General features: G+C 42.7%; 1 protein-coding gene across 3 annotated transcripts; it reads right to left on the bottom strand.

Moving 5' to 3' along the window:
• Positions 1–4784: 4784 nt before the first annotated feature.
• On the bottom strand, positions 4785–18977 carry GMFB (glia maturation factor beta). 3 transcript variants are annotated; one of them, XM_072864649.1, is made up of 8 exons: positions 18769–18977; positions 18664–18735; positions 16276–16372; positions 15670–15719; positions 14690–14739; positions 13536–13618; positions 11248–11321; positions 4785–8696 (listed from the first exon to the last, which is right to left on the bottom strand). In XM_072864649.1, the coding sequence occupies exons 2-8, from the start codon at positions 18664–18666 to the stop codon at positions 8625–8627; spliced, it is 429 nt and encodes a 142-aa protein (XP_072720750.1). In that variant the 5' UTR covers positions 18667–18735; positions 18769–18977; the 3' UTR covers positions 4785–8624. The 3 variants fall into 3 exon arrangements, with proteins under 3 accessions (XP_072720750.1, XP_072720749.1, XP_072720748.1); XM_072864648.1 differs by having other exon boundaries at positions 18766–18826; XM_072864647.1 differs by lacking the exon at positions 18769–18977 and having other exon boundaries at positions 18664–18745.
• Positions 18978–20142: the final 1165 nt, after the last annotated feature.

Raw genomic sequence — 20142 nt, 5'->3', positions numbered from 1 at the left:
TAAGTAGGATTTCAAAAGCCTTCATCTATATCTAAATTCCTTTACAAATCTTGCTTTTGATCTCTCCAGCTATATCCGTATTATCAAATCAGCTCAAGGCTCTACCAGTGCTAGAAATCCACCCCCCCGGGGTTGTTCTTAAGATTTAAGTCCTGCCCTGCACTGGCTCTAGAGGTACCAGTTCTCCCATCAGTAACCTCAGGCGCAGGGAGCGGGGTGGGGTGGCTGGCTCACACTCCACATCTGCCTCTCCGGGCCACGTGGACAAGGTCGCAGAGCCAGTAGCTCTGAGATCTTAGAACTAAACTGCAGCGAGGAGAGCAAGAGCAGCATCAGTATAGGGAATAAAGATGTAGAAGCTCACTTTAAAATGAGAAGAGCTCTGCTTCACCTCACAGACAGGGAAAGCAGGCCTATGTGAGACTGTACTTACAGACCTTGGGACGGAGCCACCTAAGGAAAAAAGGGCTGTTGAGGGGATGCATCTATTTTTCCATTCTTCCAGTATTACAGCTATACAATTTGTTTTGTACTTCTGAACCAAACAATTGCACATTCACAGTTGGAGGTAGGGTATAAATATTGTCTCTAGCTGATCCCTTAATCCAGTCGTCCTAGCTGAATTAATCACATTCGCAAATCAATCCAGGATTTGTTGCTGTCAGAGCAGATGGCCAGGCAGACTGCATTTGTGAGCAAGGCGGGCACGTTCTCCTTCCAATTATCCATCAGCATTTTCCAATGGCGGATATTTAAAATTAGACATTATTTTGAAGAAATGCTAAATCTCTCTTATTCAGCTCAATAAGGACACTGACCCCTAACTTTCTGCTCTACTTCTGCCCTCTAGGGCCTTAGTGAAAGCGTAGGATGGCTGGCGCCCCTTTTCCTTTCAACTGAACATTTTCTGCCCCATTTTCTTCTGCTGTCTTCCCATTTTCTGCAGAAAAGAGGTGACAACAACAGATGCTGTTTGGCGTGGGGATTTCAAGGGTGCATTATATTAATTGTCGAGCTCAGTGCTGCAGGAAAGGGAAGAGAAGCTGCATTCATGCTACTAGCTGCCTGCCATGGCACATAACAGCGGGAACAGTTAACAGTGCGCCTTTCAAAAAGCCTTGATGGGACTTCCCCATCGCAGTAGTAAATTTGCCATGAAAGACAGTCACGCTGTTTTCCCCATGTTCACATCTGTTCTGCATTCAGCATCTTTCTGGCTGATAATTGCTCTCTTCTCCCCTCTGTCTCCCGCTGAGGAACCGCTAGAGCTGTCAGGGGAGTTTCAGCTGAGCTCAATCACATTCTGTATGAGATGTCTCACTTACCGCCAAAGGTGAACAAGGTTAACCAAGAATATGTTTGCAGTCCCTGAAAGAATTAAACATGACAAAACAGTCCAGAGGAGACAATCCCCCTGTGGTGTGACAAAATGGACCGCGCTGATTAACTACATCTATGCAAATGTATTAAAATCATCTCCTTCACTTTATGGGCGCGTTAGAGAAAAGACACAGAGCCTAGTCAGACCAAGGCGAGGCTGTTCAAGATAGTGCATATACACACTGCAGCAGCCAGCCTGTTATCCCCACAAGATCACATAATCTTAGTATCATCAAAAGGAACAGCAGATACAGAAGAAAGCCTACGAGAACTGGGAGGGGAACGGTGGCCAAGTTTACAGAGATGTGAATACAATTTTACATGCCAGTAGTGTCCCAACCACCACCAGAGAATAGTCACTGTTTAGTATTTCACCATTTTCCTTCACTGTTTTCCACAAAGTGAAAATTGAGTGTTAATAGAAAAACTGAGGTATGTAATTGCTCAGCCATATGCTCAACCTTTCAATATAGAGTCCTGGCAGATACAAATGTGTATCAGTTGGAGAAATTAACAGCTAATGCCACGGCTCCTTGTACTTCAGAACTGTTGTGTTCATTGAAACATGGCTGGAAATGAAGCTCCCAACAGCCTGAATCGAGCACAAATCGAGCCAGTCCACTACCTTATCCAACAGCCCAGGGAGAGGTTGCTGATTCCCCAGTATTGACTGTTGACCCCCAAAGATACATTCTGAGAACTACAACGCCTTTTCCTTGCTAAGCTGCAGGAACCTATATGCCTGCATATCTGGCAGTTCAAGACCGTTCTTTAGGAACACCAGGGCTTCCTCTCAGATCCCAGAAAAATTCTCTCTTCCCCAGCAGTTACAATTTCAGCTGTGTACCCAGACCAGCCTGGAGGCCAGCTCAGCACACAGGACTGATTCCCTGGGCTCAATACCCTTCTGGAGTAGAAGGGGAAGAAGCAGTTACTCCACAAACTTGGTACCATCTCCACAGCTCTTCCTTCGCTGTTAGAGGCAGTTGCCTGCCCTAAGGGAAGACACTGCAGAGAATGACTGTTACCAAACTAGAGTCATACATGTAGACGCAAAATCCAAGCACTCCAGCACTGAGATCTGTAAACCCCTCTGTGCAGGCTTCCCCACATAATGCTGAGCATGTTTTTTTTTTTTCCTAACCAGCCACAACTTAGGAGATCAACAAGTCTTGTTCTATTTTCTACTGTAACACAGGAACAAGACTAGACCAGGCCAAAGCTTTGTTGGGTCTCTACAGCAGCTAGCGTGCCTGCAGTTACCAAGAGAGGTGCCTTAAGCCAACCCTGCAATGTCCCCACACAGGTGAGGTCTCCCCTGCTGCTGCAGAAGGCCCTGGGGGGCATCACCAAAACTGCAGCTGATTTGACTGTTCAAACTCATTTTTGCTGCAAGGGGTGAGGCCCACCCTTCATTGCTCCTGCCATACACAAGCCTAGCAGAATAAACCCCAACCACTCTCACACCCAGCTTGCTGGCAGCGTCTGCCACGCCATCGCCTGCTTGCCTGCCACGTCTGCCAAGCGTCACCAGCTTGGCAGCGGTCTCTGTCCACGCTGTCGCCTGCTTGCCCTTGCCTCTTGATTGACAATTAAGTTGAGACAGGTGGGCATTTGTGGGGAAGCAAGTATTATCAAAATCTTCAAGAGCAGTAGGACAATGTATCTTATTTTCATCTTGGAGGAGACCACAAGATAAAAGGGTAAAACAAACCGGTCTCAGTGGGGTTTTCCGGGCACGTTACCCTGTTAGAAAGAAGGAAAAAAATCCATCGTGCACAAATTCTGTGTTTTGCACCGCTGCTGTCAGTAGCTTCCCAGGCAAGTGGGCCATGAGGTTTAGTTAGAGTCATAGGTACAGTTCCAATTTTTGGTATAGTTGGATATTTTCCATATATATTTGAAATATTTGGATATATTGGAAATTTGGATATATTAGAATATATCCATATATATATATATTTGGATATATTGGAAATTTGGATATATTGGAAATATTTGGATATTTCCATATATTTGGATATTTTCTTTCATCAGGAGGTGGAGTATCAGGTTTAGTTTTTGTAAAGAATGCTCAGCTCCCAGGGCTCCCAGTGGGCCCATGCTGATTATTCAATTGATGAAGTATTTTGGAAAGTTGAGTATCCCACTGGGCCTCGTGTGGCTTAAGGCTCCTTTTCAATAAGCCATTAGCTCTTTCTACCATCCTGTTTGATAGTAGGGGGTATGGAATACCCACTGAATATGGAATCCCTAGATCTCCCTCCAATTCTCTTTAGTCAGCTTTTGTTTTCACTTTCTCCATGCTCTAGCAGTAGTACCAGTAAACTATCACCTCATTTTCTGGTTAAGCATACTCAGTGAACAACAGCAAATGCCACAGGACTCCACAGGTGACCTCCACCTCTGATGGGAGAGCTATTTATTCCCTTTTTTCCCCTCCTTCCCCTTAATCAGCTGTTCCTGAGAACCAGTTTTTTCCCCACAGCAGCTTAGCTGTTTTTTTCAGAGCTTTTGGCAACAGATTTTGTTGCAACATACTTAGGTGACCAAGATGCCATTCCAGAGCCAGATGTGCTGAAGCAGCTGTGCATTTTCTCCTTCACAGAGCTCTCTCACCTGAGAGAGAAGGGGTTTACTTCTATATCACGGCCCACTAACGCTGTTCTTCAGCATTGGCAGAAACAATGTATGTCAGCTACCAAAGCTGAATTCCTTGGATTATCTTTAGTAGTTTTTTCAACAATATAGGAAAAAAAAATCTCCAAAGACTGGGAAAGGAAGAAACAGCAAGAATGAGGAAAACGAGCGCTTCAATCAAATTAATCTAGTGGTCTCTTGGGTAGGAGAGAGATGAGCCAACAACTGTCAAAAGGAAAAGGTACAGCTCAGTTCCTTTGACTCCTTCAAGCTCTGGGGTCTCCCTGACAACTACTCTAACATTGTTCAGTTGGCACCTGCACGCTCAGTTGTATTTCACAGCTTCAGGTTATGCCAGGAGCCTTGACCTTGTGGGAGAGGTGCAACATGGAAGTCTATGTGGCATTTCAGAATGAAATCTAGCCCCTCTGCTGTCTTGCAGCTCACACAAGTAATGCACACTGAATTTTGCGACACAAAGGTGCAAAGCAGCAGAGGAGGACAGCAGTTATTCCACAGTACTCCATCAGCTGCTGTCCTCTCTTCTCCCTTGCTGACACCCTTCACAGCAGATGGAAAGAGGAATTATTTTCAATAGAAGAGCAAGTGAGGGAGCACATTCAAGACTGAAGACCACGCTATAAGTCCAAAGCAAACTCCAGGAAGCTGAGAGGAGGAAGGTCATACCTTGTATTAATAGCTTTTCCCCTGTCTACACCCATGCTAGACATGCTACTTTGCAATTAAAACAGGGCAACAGAACCTCTTAATTAAACATTTTATTTAAACCAATACAAGCACCATGCTTAGCAAAAAAGATTTGGTTTAAAGTAAACATGCAATGTGAACTAGCAGAGACTAAACAGCATATGGAAGTTGTACTGGTTACTGATATTTTCATGGAATTGCCAAATTCTCAAAACTGGCCGTGAACCTCTCACACCTTTTACCACCCGCAGCACTGGTGCCAGCCCTGATGTGTCACAGTACACAAGTCACATCGAGCCTGGATCACGTAACAAAAGCAAGAGTTTCACTGCGCCCCTTCTCATGTCCCATCACGCCTCCATTTCACAGTGACTAGATGTACGTATCAAAAAAATGCGTTGCATGACATTTCTTTTTTGAAATGTGCACTAAAGAGAGGAATTGAACTCCCTTGCTTTTGCATGTTTGATTGAGACCCCTGTTACCAGTTTAACATTGTTTCTGGACTAGCTATTTTACAATTAAAGATACAAAAATGAAATCCTGGTACAAATGCGTAAGATGCTCCTTTGGAGAAGTGAAAAGGTGTCAACACCCGCATTATTGCCTCCTTTGATAGATCAAAATAGCATTCATAATACTAGAAACACACTTAAACCATCAAATACCAGCATTTAATTTTTTTTGTTAAAAATACATGAACGATACAAGTCCATTTTATGGGCTGACATGCAAACTCATGCTTTAATTCAGCTTACCATCAATTAATAGGATTACAAGAGCTGTATCCCAGCCAACTATCCAATACTTAAAGCAAACCAGATTAATTGTGGCAGAAGTCTCCCTTTATGAGAGACCTTTAACTCCAGGCCAAGGATTTTATGGCCAACTTACTAACTCCTGAAAAACAGGAGCTCACAATGGAAAATGCTGACTCTCAGACCTTTAGCTACAAAGGCTCCCATACGTGGCATTAGTTAATTTATGTTGTCCTTTAGTTTGAACCCTCTTTAGAGATCTGAAAATTCAAGACAAATCTATGATTACAGATGGGCAACTCACTAGTAAAACACAGTCAGGACATACTGGCCTTCTGAACATGGACACATCTGCCTCCCACTGATCTTAAGGGGGCAGCAGTGCAGAAAATACCATTCTAAAGATGAGGTGGGTAAAGTACGTTATGAAAACAAGTATTATTTGTGCAGGAAAGATTCTGACATAATTAATGTCTGTGTTTAATCAAGTATTAGCACTACCTGTATCTCAAGAGCCTAGGACAGTAAGCAGACAGTTGTGTCAAAACACTGCATTAAAAACAAGGAAACCACAAACAAGCCTAGAACAGCAAACATCCTCTGCACACTCATTCTCCAAGTACCTGCAGCTGCTTCCTCACTTCCACAGCTCCGAGAGGGGAAGGAGGTACAGCTACCAAGCAAGACTGTTTGAGGCATGATACTAGTGGGCTGAGCAGCACCAACGTCACCTTTCACAAGAAAGTGGGCTTTAACACTCTCATCAGGATTTGTTTGCGTTCTACAGGGCTTGAGGGGCAGCACCCAAGGCGGAAAGTCCTTAAGTGGAGGCAACAAGAACATCTGAAGTGAAAAGAACTCAGACTGACGATATAGCCATAAGTAGCAATATTTTCTTGGCAGAAGGTGGAGCGATCCAGAGATGAAGAATCAAATTCAATCATTTGACTGCAGCAGCTCCTCCCTTCTCCTCCTGAGAGAGACAGGCCCCTTTTACAGTTATTTTTGTCAAGACCTGTGCAAGCAGCAGTTGGATGCTGGCAGCCCACCAGTGTACAAAGTACAATGACAAAAATTATTAATCCAGTTTTCCCCACTGCAAATCAAGCTGAACGTTAAAAGTGGCAGCTTCCCTCTCACCCACGCTGTACTTTGACATGCCTTACCTTTAGCACAATGCCAGCAAAACAAGATTCTTGCTGTTTCAAGACTGATGCTTAGAATGACACCATTCTTTAAGCCAAAGTCTTATTTATACAATGTTTATCACAAAAGACATTGTTTTTATTGATCTGTAGTACAGAACGATCAAGCAACAGTTTCATAATCACCACTTTTTTTGTCCAGGGAAGTGAAATTGTTTTTCCAGTTCACTACGTTAACACAGAAACTTAATTAATTACAAGCGTTTCTTTCCCACACTGAAAGATCAATTTAATTGGATCATTCTAACATGTACTTTGAAAAGCTCCTCTCAAGTCAGATTTGTATACAAATAAATGAGCAGTAACATCAAACTAAGAAGAGATTTACCAACACCGAGGACCTTTGCAAATGAATTCCTCATGATCTTAGAGGAATTAGTGTTTTAACACTAACACAACATATGTTTACAAATGAAAACTAAACCTTCTTTCAGCAAAGGTTTCACAGCATGAAATACTGGCCTCCAAATTTAACACTGCATTCCTTCTCGCTGAACAGATTTGTTGGGGCAGCTGTATTTTAAGGTATGTTATCAACAGGAAGCTGCTCTTACGCAGACACTTATTCAGTAGCACAACAAACACTCATGAGCAAGATAGTGAGATACTGTCACATGAGTACTCCTTTTGCCACTGCATGGGCTGAATGTGTCCCACAGACAACTACTCTATGCAATATAAAACAGACCTGTAAAAAGACTGGTCATTTATAAAAGTTAAATACTATTTTCACATTAGAATATTTGCTGTTTCAAAGAGATGAACCGTAAGTAAATGAAAATCAAATTATCACTTATGCAAAAGTTTTATCTGGAATGTAATTTTGACAAACAAGCAGTTAAGAAAGTTAAGAGACTGTAATTAAAGTACTCAAAAGCTATGTGTGGCCAACTTTTATAACAAAAGAGATATAAATCATTCATTATCATGAAAAGCTTTAACCTCCTGACTCCTACAAATGGAGTAGATGACTGGAATTTTAAAGAAAATGAGGTTAGCTTTTTTTTTTTTTTTACAGATGTCAACTGCAACACTAGGCACTAGGAAAAACATTACTTGGATTCTTTAACAAATTTTTTACCAAATTTGTAACAAGTGGCAGTGTAAAATTCTCAAGTCATTTTAAAGCTAACAAATTAAAGGCACACAGTATTAACAGGTGTTCATATAACAGGAAATGAGCAAAGAGGTAAACTTCTTAACAGTGTAGTAAGTTATATATGCAAGACATCTGGTACTGAGAGTAACCAGAGTTGTAATTCAGCCCTTAGTTATCATCTAGTTCCTGTAAGACTATATTGGCATGAGAACTGGACAGTCAAAGCTTTGCCCTGAAATTTAGTAAGATTGACTCAGTCAACTGAGGAATCACTGGAATGACAAAAATTAGTTCCAAGAATTTGAGGAAGTTCACATGGACTCGATGGAAAGATAAATGAATGGATTTGCTGTACAAGCATTTTGTCTTCTTAATACTAAATGCTTCCAGGGAGTAGTTTGCAAAATTGAGAAGATATTAAGTCAAAAAGTCTGAAAAGTAAGTGACAGTACACAATTTCTGCATATAAATGGCTAGTATGTGTCATAAGGATGCATTTGTAGCTCAGAAAAAGTTAGCGTCAGCTTCCAAATTATGGTTGTAGATAGTTATAAATCCAGAACTGAACTATTTTAGTTATAGAAATATTAGTCACAAGAGTGCAAAAGGAGTCCCTGCAGAGGAGTATTCCCTTTTAACAGGTACAAATAAGGAAACACCTGCAAAGATTTGTTACTTCAAGGAGACAGACCTGCTATTCTTTGCACAAACTTTGCACAAGAGATATACTGCAGGAGACAGATGTAAATACAGTGCATTTGTTTAGATGTAAGTATTCATGTCTGGTTCCAGTATTATCAGGATGGTACATAAATACTTATTATGGAGGTTTTCTTAATGGAAGAAGCCCAGTTTCTCACGCAGCCATTCTTCAGTTAGGTCTTCTGTATTTCTTATTTCAAATACCTAAACAAAATTGCATTGCATAAATTCTTGAGGTGATGGTACTTGAAAGGCATAAGCATACAATTCAATCAATACCTTTCCACACAAGTTGTTTGAGCTGTAATAAACAGTAACCAACCTAGAGTTTTCACATGCTTTCTTGAAAGGATTGGTTAATATTCTGAAGAAACATCAGTGGAAAATACACAAGACTAAGTGGCAAGGAATATTACTAACTTGAACAAGAATTCCATAATTCCTATTTCTAGACTTCATTCTTCAAGAATGTGAGAACAGCACATGTACTACATTTTAAAGTTACTCTGAAATGGCACCATCTCATATGCGTTATCTCGGCAAGAAGATTGTCTATTCAAATACAAATGAATTTAACCTCTGGGCTGAATTAAGCCCAAAGTTCAGGAAGTTTGCTCAGCCCAAAACAGTTATTCCTTCTTCAAACTGAAATAAATCCACAGTATCCGGTAGCATACTGTTTTCCCTGTAAGAAACAAGCCTGGGATACCTCAGAATAGAAAACTTGCAAAAAAAACCCCAAAACCCACCAACCCAAAGCTTTGCGGAAGTCTTAAATAAACCTTTAACATGGCCTTGAAGCACAAAACAAGACCAAAGATAGCAATATACTGTTTACATTCCATATGGGCAAGTGTTTTGTTGTTGGCTTTTTTTTTTTTTAATACCCTTAAAGAGAGGCTAAGTTAATTCTGTATCGCTAACTGGAGTCTTTGAGATGCCCACAAATGGATCATCTTTTCAGAAGAGTCAGGTAAGTAAATTTTACAAATCCACAGGCCTTCAAAAGTGTTCTTCTAGGCAATGAAAACAATATTTTAACTGGAGACTGCTGTTACTATTCTGACAACACTGAAAATAAAGCTCTGTCAGCACTAAATCAGTTATCTGCCCTTCTAATGGTATGGAGTACATAGCTGCAAAAAGTGTGCTCAGGCCAACAGAACGGATGGGATTTTGTAAGACTCACAAAACAAGCTTCTCAGTGAACCTGCTGTTTGGAATGAACTTCCTATTTAGTCCTGTCCTCAGCCATTTTACCATCTGATCTTCTTCAGGAAACAATCCAAGTTTTGTATCTTTTCTTCCTCATTTTCCATCTCTGCTGGAGTGGGCTCTGGACACTGCTTCTTGTATTCAGACAGTGATCCACTACTATCAACTAACATTGATTTTTTTTTAAGATAGGGGGAAAATCCAAAATTCAGTGTTTTAAGAACACAACAGCTTAACAGAAGGCAAGCTAATATGCAAGCCACTGAAAAAATAAGAGGACTCAGCTGAGTCACATGCAGAAATCACACCAGGAGGAAGTCACAGCATGAGCTAAAATCAAACATGGCTCACAGCGAGTGACAAGAATAAAGCACATTTGAAGAGCAAGCAACCCACCCAAACTGGAGACAGGCTATCTTCCCCAGCTTCAGAAGGAAGATGATCATGGACCTCTATATCCACTCCTAGGCTCTCATTCAAAAGCCTTTCAGACTGAATTTCTCCCACTAGACAGGCGATAGTAACTCCAATACAGCTAGTCCCCAGGCTTTCACCTTCTTATCAACTCTTCCTTCTTGCTCACTGAAAACTGCCTTCCTCCTCAAGGAATTCTTTTCTATCAAAGACGCTAGAGTTCTCACGCCTCTAAGATACAGTTTCAATAGACCTAAAAAAAAGATTTCTTGGGGCTGTGCCGATTGCTTCCACCATCTTATCTTCTGCTTTCCTCCTATTTACTCCTGTCAACTTGATGTCTAATTTAAAATAGAGAGGTCCTTTCTTACAAGGTACAGCTAGAAGAGGTAGAAGTTCACAGTTCTCTTATTGGCCCAATGTACATTTTTACTGGGATGTTAAAGTACTCAGTGAGGATAAGGAAGACCAAAAGAGAACGGTGCTGTTGGGGAATGGTGAAGTCATTTCACATTGTATGAAAAACCTGAAGTGATCACTGACTCTATTTAGCTTTACTGGTTGAAACTACAACTTCAAGAAATCTAGGTGCTAGTTAAGCAGAGATTTCAAAGATCTCCAAAATGACAATTAGGTGGCAATTTTAAAAAAAAATATCTATATACCTAGGCCTAGAGAATGCAGTGATTTCTTCTGGTCTCAGTACTGGAGAAGTGCAAACACAAGAAGATTTAGAAGTGGTCAGCACTTGGCACATATATTACTTATTCTGAAGGCTATGTTCTGCAAGCATACAACCCCATAAACCATGCAGCAACACTAGTCCACACCACACCATACCAAGACTTCAGTCTATCCTTCCCATCAATAAATTCATTCCCCAAAGTAAAGATGTCCATCCTACCGATGGATATTTTAGTTTGAGAGAACACTGTTCTTCCTGTACTCTAAAACTCCAGAAATCTCCACATACACCCCTCTCTTCAGTCTTCCTAAAACAGAATCTGTTCACTGTAATTACAAAGTCTCATAACACCCTTCTTGCGATAGGTGCAAGCAAGACACAAAACAGCTTCTGTGACCTGCATTTAAGGGGGAGATAGTTATTTCAACTAATCAGTTATACCTTAGTGAGTTCAGCTGTCTGTACAAGCTTATTCTTGCTTCCAGCATACATCATCTGCTGTTCAGGCTTACATCCTGTAGTTGTGTGGAAAAAGAGGTTTTGTTTAGTTATTTTGGCTGCAACACTTCAAAAATAAGATTTTTTTTTTTTAAATAATCCAAACTGAAAGCTGAAGTCTCCATTCAGAAGTGACCTATTTCTTTATATACATTATCATCCTTGCTCTTACTTTCATATCTAGTACTTGAAAAGCATTTCCAGAAGCAATAGTTGTGCAGGTTGAATTGGTAGTCTCAACATGCACCTGTATTTCTGCTTACAGCTAACATCAAATATTGCAGCAGTCAAACTTGAATCACAACAGCCAACAAAGTAGTACCTCCCGCCACTACAGTACTGTGCTGATTACACCACATTCAATTCTTTCCCCTCTTGCTATTTCTGGAAGATTCCCATGTCTTTGCTAGTTACACTAATACAGATCTTTATAGCATATGCCTTTGAGCTGGAGTCAAACTGAGAACAACCTAAGTCAGTTTGAATTTGCTGTTCTTTCTCCTAATCTCTCCCCAAATCCCCCAACTGATTTGGTAGCTCAAAATGACTCCCCCCCACGCCCCCAGCCCCAAACACAGAGCAACTGCAGTCACAGTTGAAGTTAACTGCTGTTTAGAGTCCCAACTAATGGTTCATTGTCTCTGACTCCAGTATCACTCTAACCACTAACTCATGTTTGCAGAAATTTTTTTGAAACAGAAACCAGAAAGAAAAAAAGGCTTTTCTTTACAAGTTGCTTGTTTAGAAGTTTCTAGATACGAGTGTACTTTTAAATTTTGCCACCCATAAAGAACTAAGCTCTCTTTTCCTATTAAGTACTACAAGTCTGCCTGCTTTGCTATTTCAAGGTCTCCCAGGAAGTTTCTTACAGCTGTTCTAACTCTCAAAATATCTATCCTTCTGGGGAGAAGTAACACCCATAACATTCATAAAAAGATTCTCAGGTAACTACAGAAGAATATGCTCACTAGTTGCTAAACTCTTTTACCTACCTAGTTATTCTAGTTCTGAGTAACAAGGGTAAAACAATGCAATCAGTTTATCTTCTTCTAGAGGATAACAAAGATAATCCAGTAACACCAGCAAGCTACCCTATTACAATTCAGAACACAGATGCAATCCAGCTCTCTAAGTCCAAATCAAGTCCCAGGTTCTTTGGCTTCTGTTAAAATTACACATTTCCCTGCACAGATATGTTTATGTTGAGGGTTGCTGTGACATAAGCAGAGGAAGCTACTGCTCTATATAAACTTGGGACGATCTAAGATTACAGTCTCTTTCTCCTTGAACATAGTCTGTTCAGCCAGCACTTTCACCTGCCCAGATCTGGGTTACAGAGCCCTCTCTTCCTCCTTTTCACCCATAGTTGTGAGAGCCCTTTAGACCTTCACATCACAGCACTGTTTGGAGGCATCCTCTGTTGCCGCCCATTGCATATGGGCCACCTGGAAAACCCTCCTCTCTAATCCCATCCTAACCCTTATACAGAGTCCTGTTCCTTTCATGGGTGGACATGGGTTCCCATGCCCTTCTGAGGGGGAGAGGAATTTCTTCCCACCCAGTCACTAACATCCAAATAGCAAGATGGACAGAGGTGACCCTCAGGAACAGAGCAGGTATCTTCCAGCCCTCTTCTCACTCATTTCCTGAGCCTTGTCTGGTCATATTTTGAGGATTCCCCAAGATTTGAGGAGAGGGTGACAGGAAACACATTAGGTTAAACCTACATGAATAGATGCAGAGTGCTCCAGCTCCTTTCCTTTACAGGAGGGTGATGCTGAGCACACCACTGAGAACACAGTGGGCAGGCACATTTAGAAAGACAGACACACCTTTTGGCTGCCTACGCAGGAAACTAACATTTCCGTCCAGCCTTCGGAAATGGAAAAGAGAATCTCTGCTACCATACTTCCTAAGTGCCCTAAATGTAAACCGCAGAGGCAGTGGAAACCTCTAGCAACTAGGGAGATCTGGGCAGATGGAAGTGTCTACACTTGTCACGAGCTGATGCTGAGGATGAAGCTAATACGCTAGAGATTCCTCTCTGCCAAAGAAGGTCTCCAGATAATGCCATAGCTTTGTAATGCCTTGCTTCCAGCAGCAGCATAAGCAAATCTAGCTTTAAGCATCTGACCACTATTCAAGCATTAAGCACTCATTTTGTCTTCCATAGCCAAGAATATTCCCATATTTACAGCACATAGTAGCTACCATTCACAATGTTCACTCACCAACTGGACTGGAGAAGATAAAGCACAACGGGTAAGAAACTCTTCCATCATCATGCTGATACTTGTAACTATACACAATAAATGTTTTTTCTGAGGTTAAAGAAACTAAGAAATCAATGATTTTATTAGGATATAATCCTCAGTTATCAGAGCTTGATGCAGGCATGAGTAAGTCTTGCATTCTAGAAGATGCTTTAAGCTTGATAAGTAGTCTCACTGTTCTCCTGTTTTCACTTCCATATTTGACTTTCAGAACTGACCCCACCTGTCTTTACCAACCTCTACCACAGCTAGGTGTGAGGGCTGTCTCTGTATTATTTTCACATCAGAGGGCTAAAAATCACCCTTTCATCGCAAATATTCCTCTCCCGGCTTTGTAAAAAGCCTTCCCACACCCACCAATGTGTTTCTGGCTTAATGAAAGCCAGTGTCTGTCTTTGCAGACTAAGCACTTCATTGTTTCAGGTGTTTTGCTGAATTTGAACTCAAGTCTTAGCTAGGACTCCTGCTTTACAGCCTCCTACTGCACTACGGTCGTGAAAGGAAAGATTCAGAATGGCACGTGGAATAGTGCCAGCCAGCTTTTGAGGATAATGGAGGCAGATATTTTCTTCACTTATAACTTAAGTACCCTTTTTATTTCATCTACTTAAAGAATAATTTACTTGTCCCTCTTTCTTTCCTTTTTTTTTTTTTAAATACAGGGATTCTTCCCTGGATCACATGCCTACAGCACTCCCAGAATCAGTAACTGCAGCAAAATAGCAAGGGCCATGTACTGAGAAAGTACCAAAACAGATCCTCAGTTACGCAGGCAATTTCCTATATTTAGAAGTAGCCACATACAAAAATGGTACATTTTACTCACTTATTTACATTAACACCAGTGTGGCTTCGCTTTACTTCCCCAAACATTATATAGTCTAAAAGGAAATAAAACCTTGGGAAAGGCTTAAGCGTGTCAGTCATTGTTTCAACAAGTGGGACAACTGTTCAGTGCATCATGAGAACTGATCCCTAGGTTATCTCACAAATAAAATATCGGTAAAGTCGCACTACAGGCAAGTGTTGGCCTAAAAAGGTGAAGTCCAACTTTGAAGATTTTGAACAGCTTCTAGGAGTAAGAGCAAATGCCAGCAGCACAAGAAGGATATCGAGGTTGTCTCTCAGGCAGCTCATCTTTTAGCTCATCGGGAGAAATACCCTGGTAACATTAAACACAAGCAATATTTGAACAAATGATCTTGCACTCGAAGGCATACTACGAAAGCTAAAGCAGAATAATGGAACAGTGAAATAGCTGCAAGTTAGATATACATCTACAGTTGAACTGATAACGATCTCTCACACAAATTACTAGAGCAGTTTAGGAGAACTTGTGTGCTAACAGATTCCTATGACTAAACACAGAATTAATGTTAGCATGAATAATCATCCCTATTTTAGGCATAATGAGTTTAGAAAACATTTTTGGCTCTAGTTGGATATGCTGGCAGCTACCATGCTTTTCTAACTCTAGTGCTAAACAGAAGTAAGCAAGCACACACCAAAAAGTATCTGTTAAAGTCAGCTACATTCTCCCTGAGCAAGCAAAAAAGAGTCCCCTTTCTATTTAAATGTTACATTAACTTCTACATTCTAGGGAATAAGAGCTACGGTTAATGCTCAAATCCCTGGAAAGGATTTAATTTTGCCTTGTGTACCATTAAGAAACACTACACGCTGGGCTGACCTTATTATGCCACCTATCAAATTTAGAGTCTGCAGAGGATTAGCAATCCTAGCTTCTAATTGATGGCAGATCAGCTCAGAGTCAAATATGCAGATCTACGTGGAAACACAGCAGAAATCTCTTCAAAAAGCCAGCAGGTGCCAAAGATGCTTTTTACATAGTTGTATCATAACTGCTTTAAAATAACTTTTTTGTGCAATTAATTAGTCAACTCAATTGCTTCTACATAGTTCCACTATTAATAGTGCTGTGCTTTACATGCAGAGTGACCATGCATTTAAATAAGCTCATGACCCAAATTAGATTAAGAGTTTGATAACAATTTGAAACTAAGGCAGTACCTTAGAGACAACAATACATTGCAGGCTGAAGATACTCTTATTTACAATTCATTTAACAAACCTCATGCTCCTCATCCAGTACCACCAACTGCTTATCCTTGTCGATTTTCACTATAAATCAAAATAAAACATAGATCAATGTTTTTTTCAAACAATTTATACAATGTATGCATGAAGCTTTTTAACATTCCCCCACAAGTATATCCCTTGTGCTTCCATTCTGCTTCTTCAGTCTATCCCATGACTTCACAAAATCACCCAAGTCAAGAGAAGCACACAGTTTAAGTGCTGTTCATTGCAATACATACTTCTCAAACTTCAAAGATGGAAGAAATGTCAAACTCCCCTACTTAAAGGCTACAACATTTACAAACTCAAAATGACTGTGCCTTGACATTTTTACTATCATTTTACAACCTGTGGTAGGCCCTGAGCCACAATTAGGTATAAATACTCTACTAAGAGCAGATGAAGTCTTGTATCATAAGAACAGTGTTGCTTTACTGTTAAAATTACAGCCAGAATTGGAAGTACTGAAGTTCATGCAAGAAACAGCCCCTTGGCTCACATTTACCTGTTTACAGCAGCAGCATTACATGGGAAGGAAAAGAGGAGATAGGATTTGCTGCAAGACCTTGCAATTTTTGTCAGACGTTTTTTAACTTACTTATAATGGCAGCATTGTTGGTTTCTTTACGAAACCGGAATTTTCTCAGTTTCTCCACCAGGTCTTCAGCAACATCACAAACCACCAGAGATTCACTCTACAAAAGGGAAATGGCAGAGGGGAGGGAAAGATAAATCCTTCTAGTAAACCAGAAAAAAATCCCCATGTCACACATATGTGCACATAAACCCTACTGAAGTGGAACTGCACGCAACTTGTCCAAAGTTTCAGAACATACACGTAAACCAGGAAAACCACGGATGAAAGCCGTTTTTAAAAACACAAAACCAGAACACTTACCTGTTTTGATATCCCTCCTCAAAGCCACAGAGTTAACTAGAAATATTTTATTAGCTATTCCTGAAGTGGGATTATTCTCATAGCTCTTAGAAGTAAAGAAATTTTACAGTTCATTTGCCAAGATAAGGCCTGAAATAAGGAAGCTCCTTAGAGTGGCAGTAAACTGGCTACAGTAAGTTAAGCATTTAAAATAATAGGAGCTACTATTAGTATTTCAGAACACAGACAGTAGTCAAGGGTCACTGCTTATTTTTACCAACAAAAATATTAACCGAACTTTTGAGATTTACACACAAAGAAAGCATTTAAGACATTTTAATAAAAAAGCATGCATACTTTTCCCACATGTGCTCATATGTCTCTAACTCCAAGTTTTCAGAAGAAATGTCCAGATAACATATTAGTCATCGCACTGAAGATGGGGAAGGAAATTATTATTTCACAAGCAACCATGCAGGTTATCTTCCATTACACATGCAATTTTTAAACTGTACCAAGCCAACCACTGCCATTTCCTGAGCAACATTTCATATACACAACCACAGTTAAGAGATGTGTGCCAGCTAGATGAAGAAAAGTTATTTAACATCTCCAGCTTATTCATATTATTGTATTTGTAAATTCCTATGGCATCAAGGCTTTTGTGCCAAAACAACTGTTATTTCAAGAGTTCTTTAAAAAAAAATTGCTCAAATAAAAAAAATAGTTGCAAGATTACCTATCACAAGCTCTACTAAAGAGCTATTTCACTGAGACAAATCACTGCTTACAAATCAGAAGAAAGGTACTATTTAAACTCCGAGTTCCGCCTCCTCACTTTCAACATTGGCTCGTTTGTGAGATTTTTCCTCAAAAAGCAGAGCAGTGTCTCTCCTTCCCCACTTCCAAAATCACCTTGCAAATATCCTATGTTTGTTGTTACTCCTAAAAAGGCTTCCACCTTGACCAAATTCTGGCACAAAGTCTTGTGCTTCTGCTTCCTTTTAACAGCTGGAGAGGAAACCAGGCTCTGCTGTCACAAGACAGGTCAGGCACTCTGTGTGCAGCCTTCATTATTTTGCTTGTTTCCCCTAAACTTTAAAAATTGTTCTTAGCTCCCTCTGATCCACAAATGTCACTAATACCCACTGTCACTATTTCAGAGGTGTCTATTAAAAAAAAAGCCAAACAGAATTCAGGGCTGCATTTCAAAGTTGAAGTTATATTCTGTATCAAATGCTCTTTTCTGAAGAAAGCATTTCTCCCAGCTCTCTGGGCTCAGCAGGTTCCTAACATCTTCCAGCTGACACCGCAGGATAAGCAGTGCTCCTGTGCAGCCACACAAATATAAATCCTTAAAAGAAGCTGAAGGCTGTGCCTGCAAAACACACAGCGACATCAGATTCAGATCATCTATCGGGGCTAAGCTGGCTTACCAGTGCTTGGGTTAATAAAAACTGAAGAAAGTCAAGTCAAGGGACAGGCGGGCTGCACAGACAGCGGGCACACCTGCCAAAGAGCGCAGTGGGGGGTGTTGTGCTTGGTTAACCTCAGCCACCATTCATACCAGCATTATACTTCAAGATTTCCAGAAGCCGATTTAGCAGTCTGCCAAACAGCTGCTGGCAGGGCAGGTCACGACTTCCTTTTTAAACAGCTGTTTCTTCACTCTCTCCCCCCGCAGGCTGCCAGCGCCCAGAGGAAAAACAACCGAGGAGGTCCTTTGCCCGGCGGGGCAGCAGGTTGAGGACGGCACGACCCGGGGGTCGGGCAGGGCCGGGCCGGAGGAGCTTCTCACGGCGGCACCTTCCCGGGCAGCACCCCCAGACCGAAGGACACCGGCTCGCCCTGAGGAGAACGGTGCCCGCCCCCGCCCCTCCGAAGGCACCTGCTCTCCCCTCAGAACTTCCTCCCCAGCCCACCGAGCCCGGCCGCGCGGGGACACCGGCCTCACACCGCCCCTCCCGCCTCAGCGGGGGACCCCCCAAGCCCGCGGAGGCGGCTGGATGCTCCCCGCGCCCGCCGAGGCGGTTGGGCTCCCACCGGCCCGGCCCGGCCCGGCCCGGCCCGGCCCGGCCCCCCCCCTCAGGCGGCGCGGGCTCCTCTCACCATCTTGCGCGCGCGCAACCGCCCAACCGCCGCCGCTCGCGCGCCACCAACGGAAGCCGCCGCGCCGCCGCCGCCTCCTCCTCCTCCTCCTCCTCCTCCTCCTCCTCCTCCTCCTCACTGGGCTGCGCACCCCACTGCGCCTGCGCGGCGGAGACCCCGTTTCCCCCCTCCCCTCTGGCCAATCAGCACCGCTGTCCCAGCTGGGCGGGTAGCGTCACCCGCCTACGGGTAGCGGGAAGGTTCAAGGGCCGCGGGGAGCGGCCCGTTGCCGGGCGCGGTCCACGTGCCGCAGCGCCGCAGGGGAGGGAGGGAAGGGTCGCGGGCGCGTGCCGCGGCACCACGTGACTGCCCGGTCTCGCACCCTGCTGTGCCCCGCCCCGTTGCCGTGGCGCCGAGGCCCCGCCCGCCCGCGGAGTCATGGCAACGGGGCGGGGCGGGGCCGTGTGCAAGGGGCGGGGCCGTGTGCAAGGGGCGGGGCCGTGTGCAAGGGGCGGGGCCGTGTGCAAGAGGCGGGGAGGTGTTTCCTCACGCGCGGTCTGTCAGCCGCGGGGAGGCGGGAGGAACGGGCTCGGAACTGGGGGATTCTGTTGCTTAACGGGCCTTCAGGGTGACCAGGGCTGACTATTTAAACCCTGGTCCGCAGAGCATCCTCCTTGTGCCGAGACCAGGCCGGGATATCAGCCCGCGGGCAGGGTCAGGAGCATGCCCAGGGAGGGTGACCACGGTTAGACGAGGCCATTAAGGCCTATTAGTAACTTCATGTCCTTTAATAAAACACCAGAGAGTACGCACAGAAAAATGACTGTTAAAAAAGCCTCGGCTAGGATATGTGTCTCATTAAACATAAGAAAATTCAAGCACGAGACAGAAGTGAGACTTAGTAAGTTCTGCTGCTCATGGTACTTCTGGTTTATACAAGTGGAGCGTAATTCTGGAAGTAACCCAGGATTTGGAGCTCACAAATCACAAATACGAGCAGCGAGTGCGAGGCAGACACTCCTCTTCCATAATGGGCTGTTGGTGGAGGTCTGCCTTGGTGCTGGAGGAAATATCTGGCCTTTTCTGTGCTGCTGGGGATTTAAGCTGCTGTAACAGAAAAGAAAATGCCTTCTTGGCGATCCCGTAACAGTGAGAATTAAGAATATCACCGCTTTGCTCACTCAAAGAGAATGAAAGTATAGACGAAGACTTCACATCTCGTGACCTTTATATTAATGACTTCCATGCTGGATCTTGAAGATAAAATTGCAGATTTTCAACGAGAGCTTAAGTAAACATCATGTCAGCGCAAGATTGCTGAGTGGCTGTTGAAGCGTCACTTAATCTCTGTGCACTCTTACATGCAGCTATTTCCTCGTGCGGTGTTGTGCATCCTTATTCACTTCAGGATGCAAAACCTACTTGTGTAGCGCTCTATTCAGAAGCAGAGGTCACCGGAGGAATTTGGCAGCATCCCATCCTTACTCGAGGTCAGTTTTC

This window comes from Ciconia boyciana, chromosome 6, assembly GCF_034638445.1.
Source record: "Ciconia boyciana chromosome 6, ASM3463844v1, whole genome shotgun sequence".
In the NCBI taxonomy this organism is placed as follows: Eukaryota; Metazoa; Chordata; class Aves; order Ciconiiformes; family Ciconiidae; genus Ciconia; species Ciconia boyciana.
The sequence above is the reverse complement of the archived record's forward strand: the minus strand, read 5'-3'. Positions and strand labels throughout refer to the sequence as shown.

What these genes read in the sequence shown, in the direction of transcription:
- GMFB (XM_072864649.1), bottom strand. An exon ending in TACTGGATGAGGAGCATGAG is followed by an intron (nt 14,740 to 15,669) that starts GTTTGTTAAATG and finishes TAATGTTACCAG; the next exon opens with GGTATTTCTCCCGATGAGCT. An exon ending in TATCTTCTCCAGTCCAGTTG is followed by an intron (nt 11,322 to 13,535) that starts GTGAGTGAACAT and finishes ACACAACTACAG; the next exon opens with GATGTAAGCCTGAACAGCAG.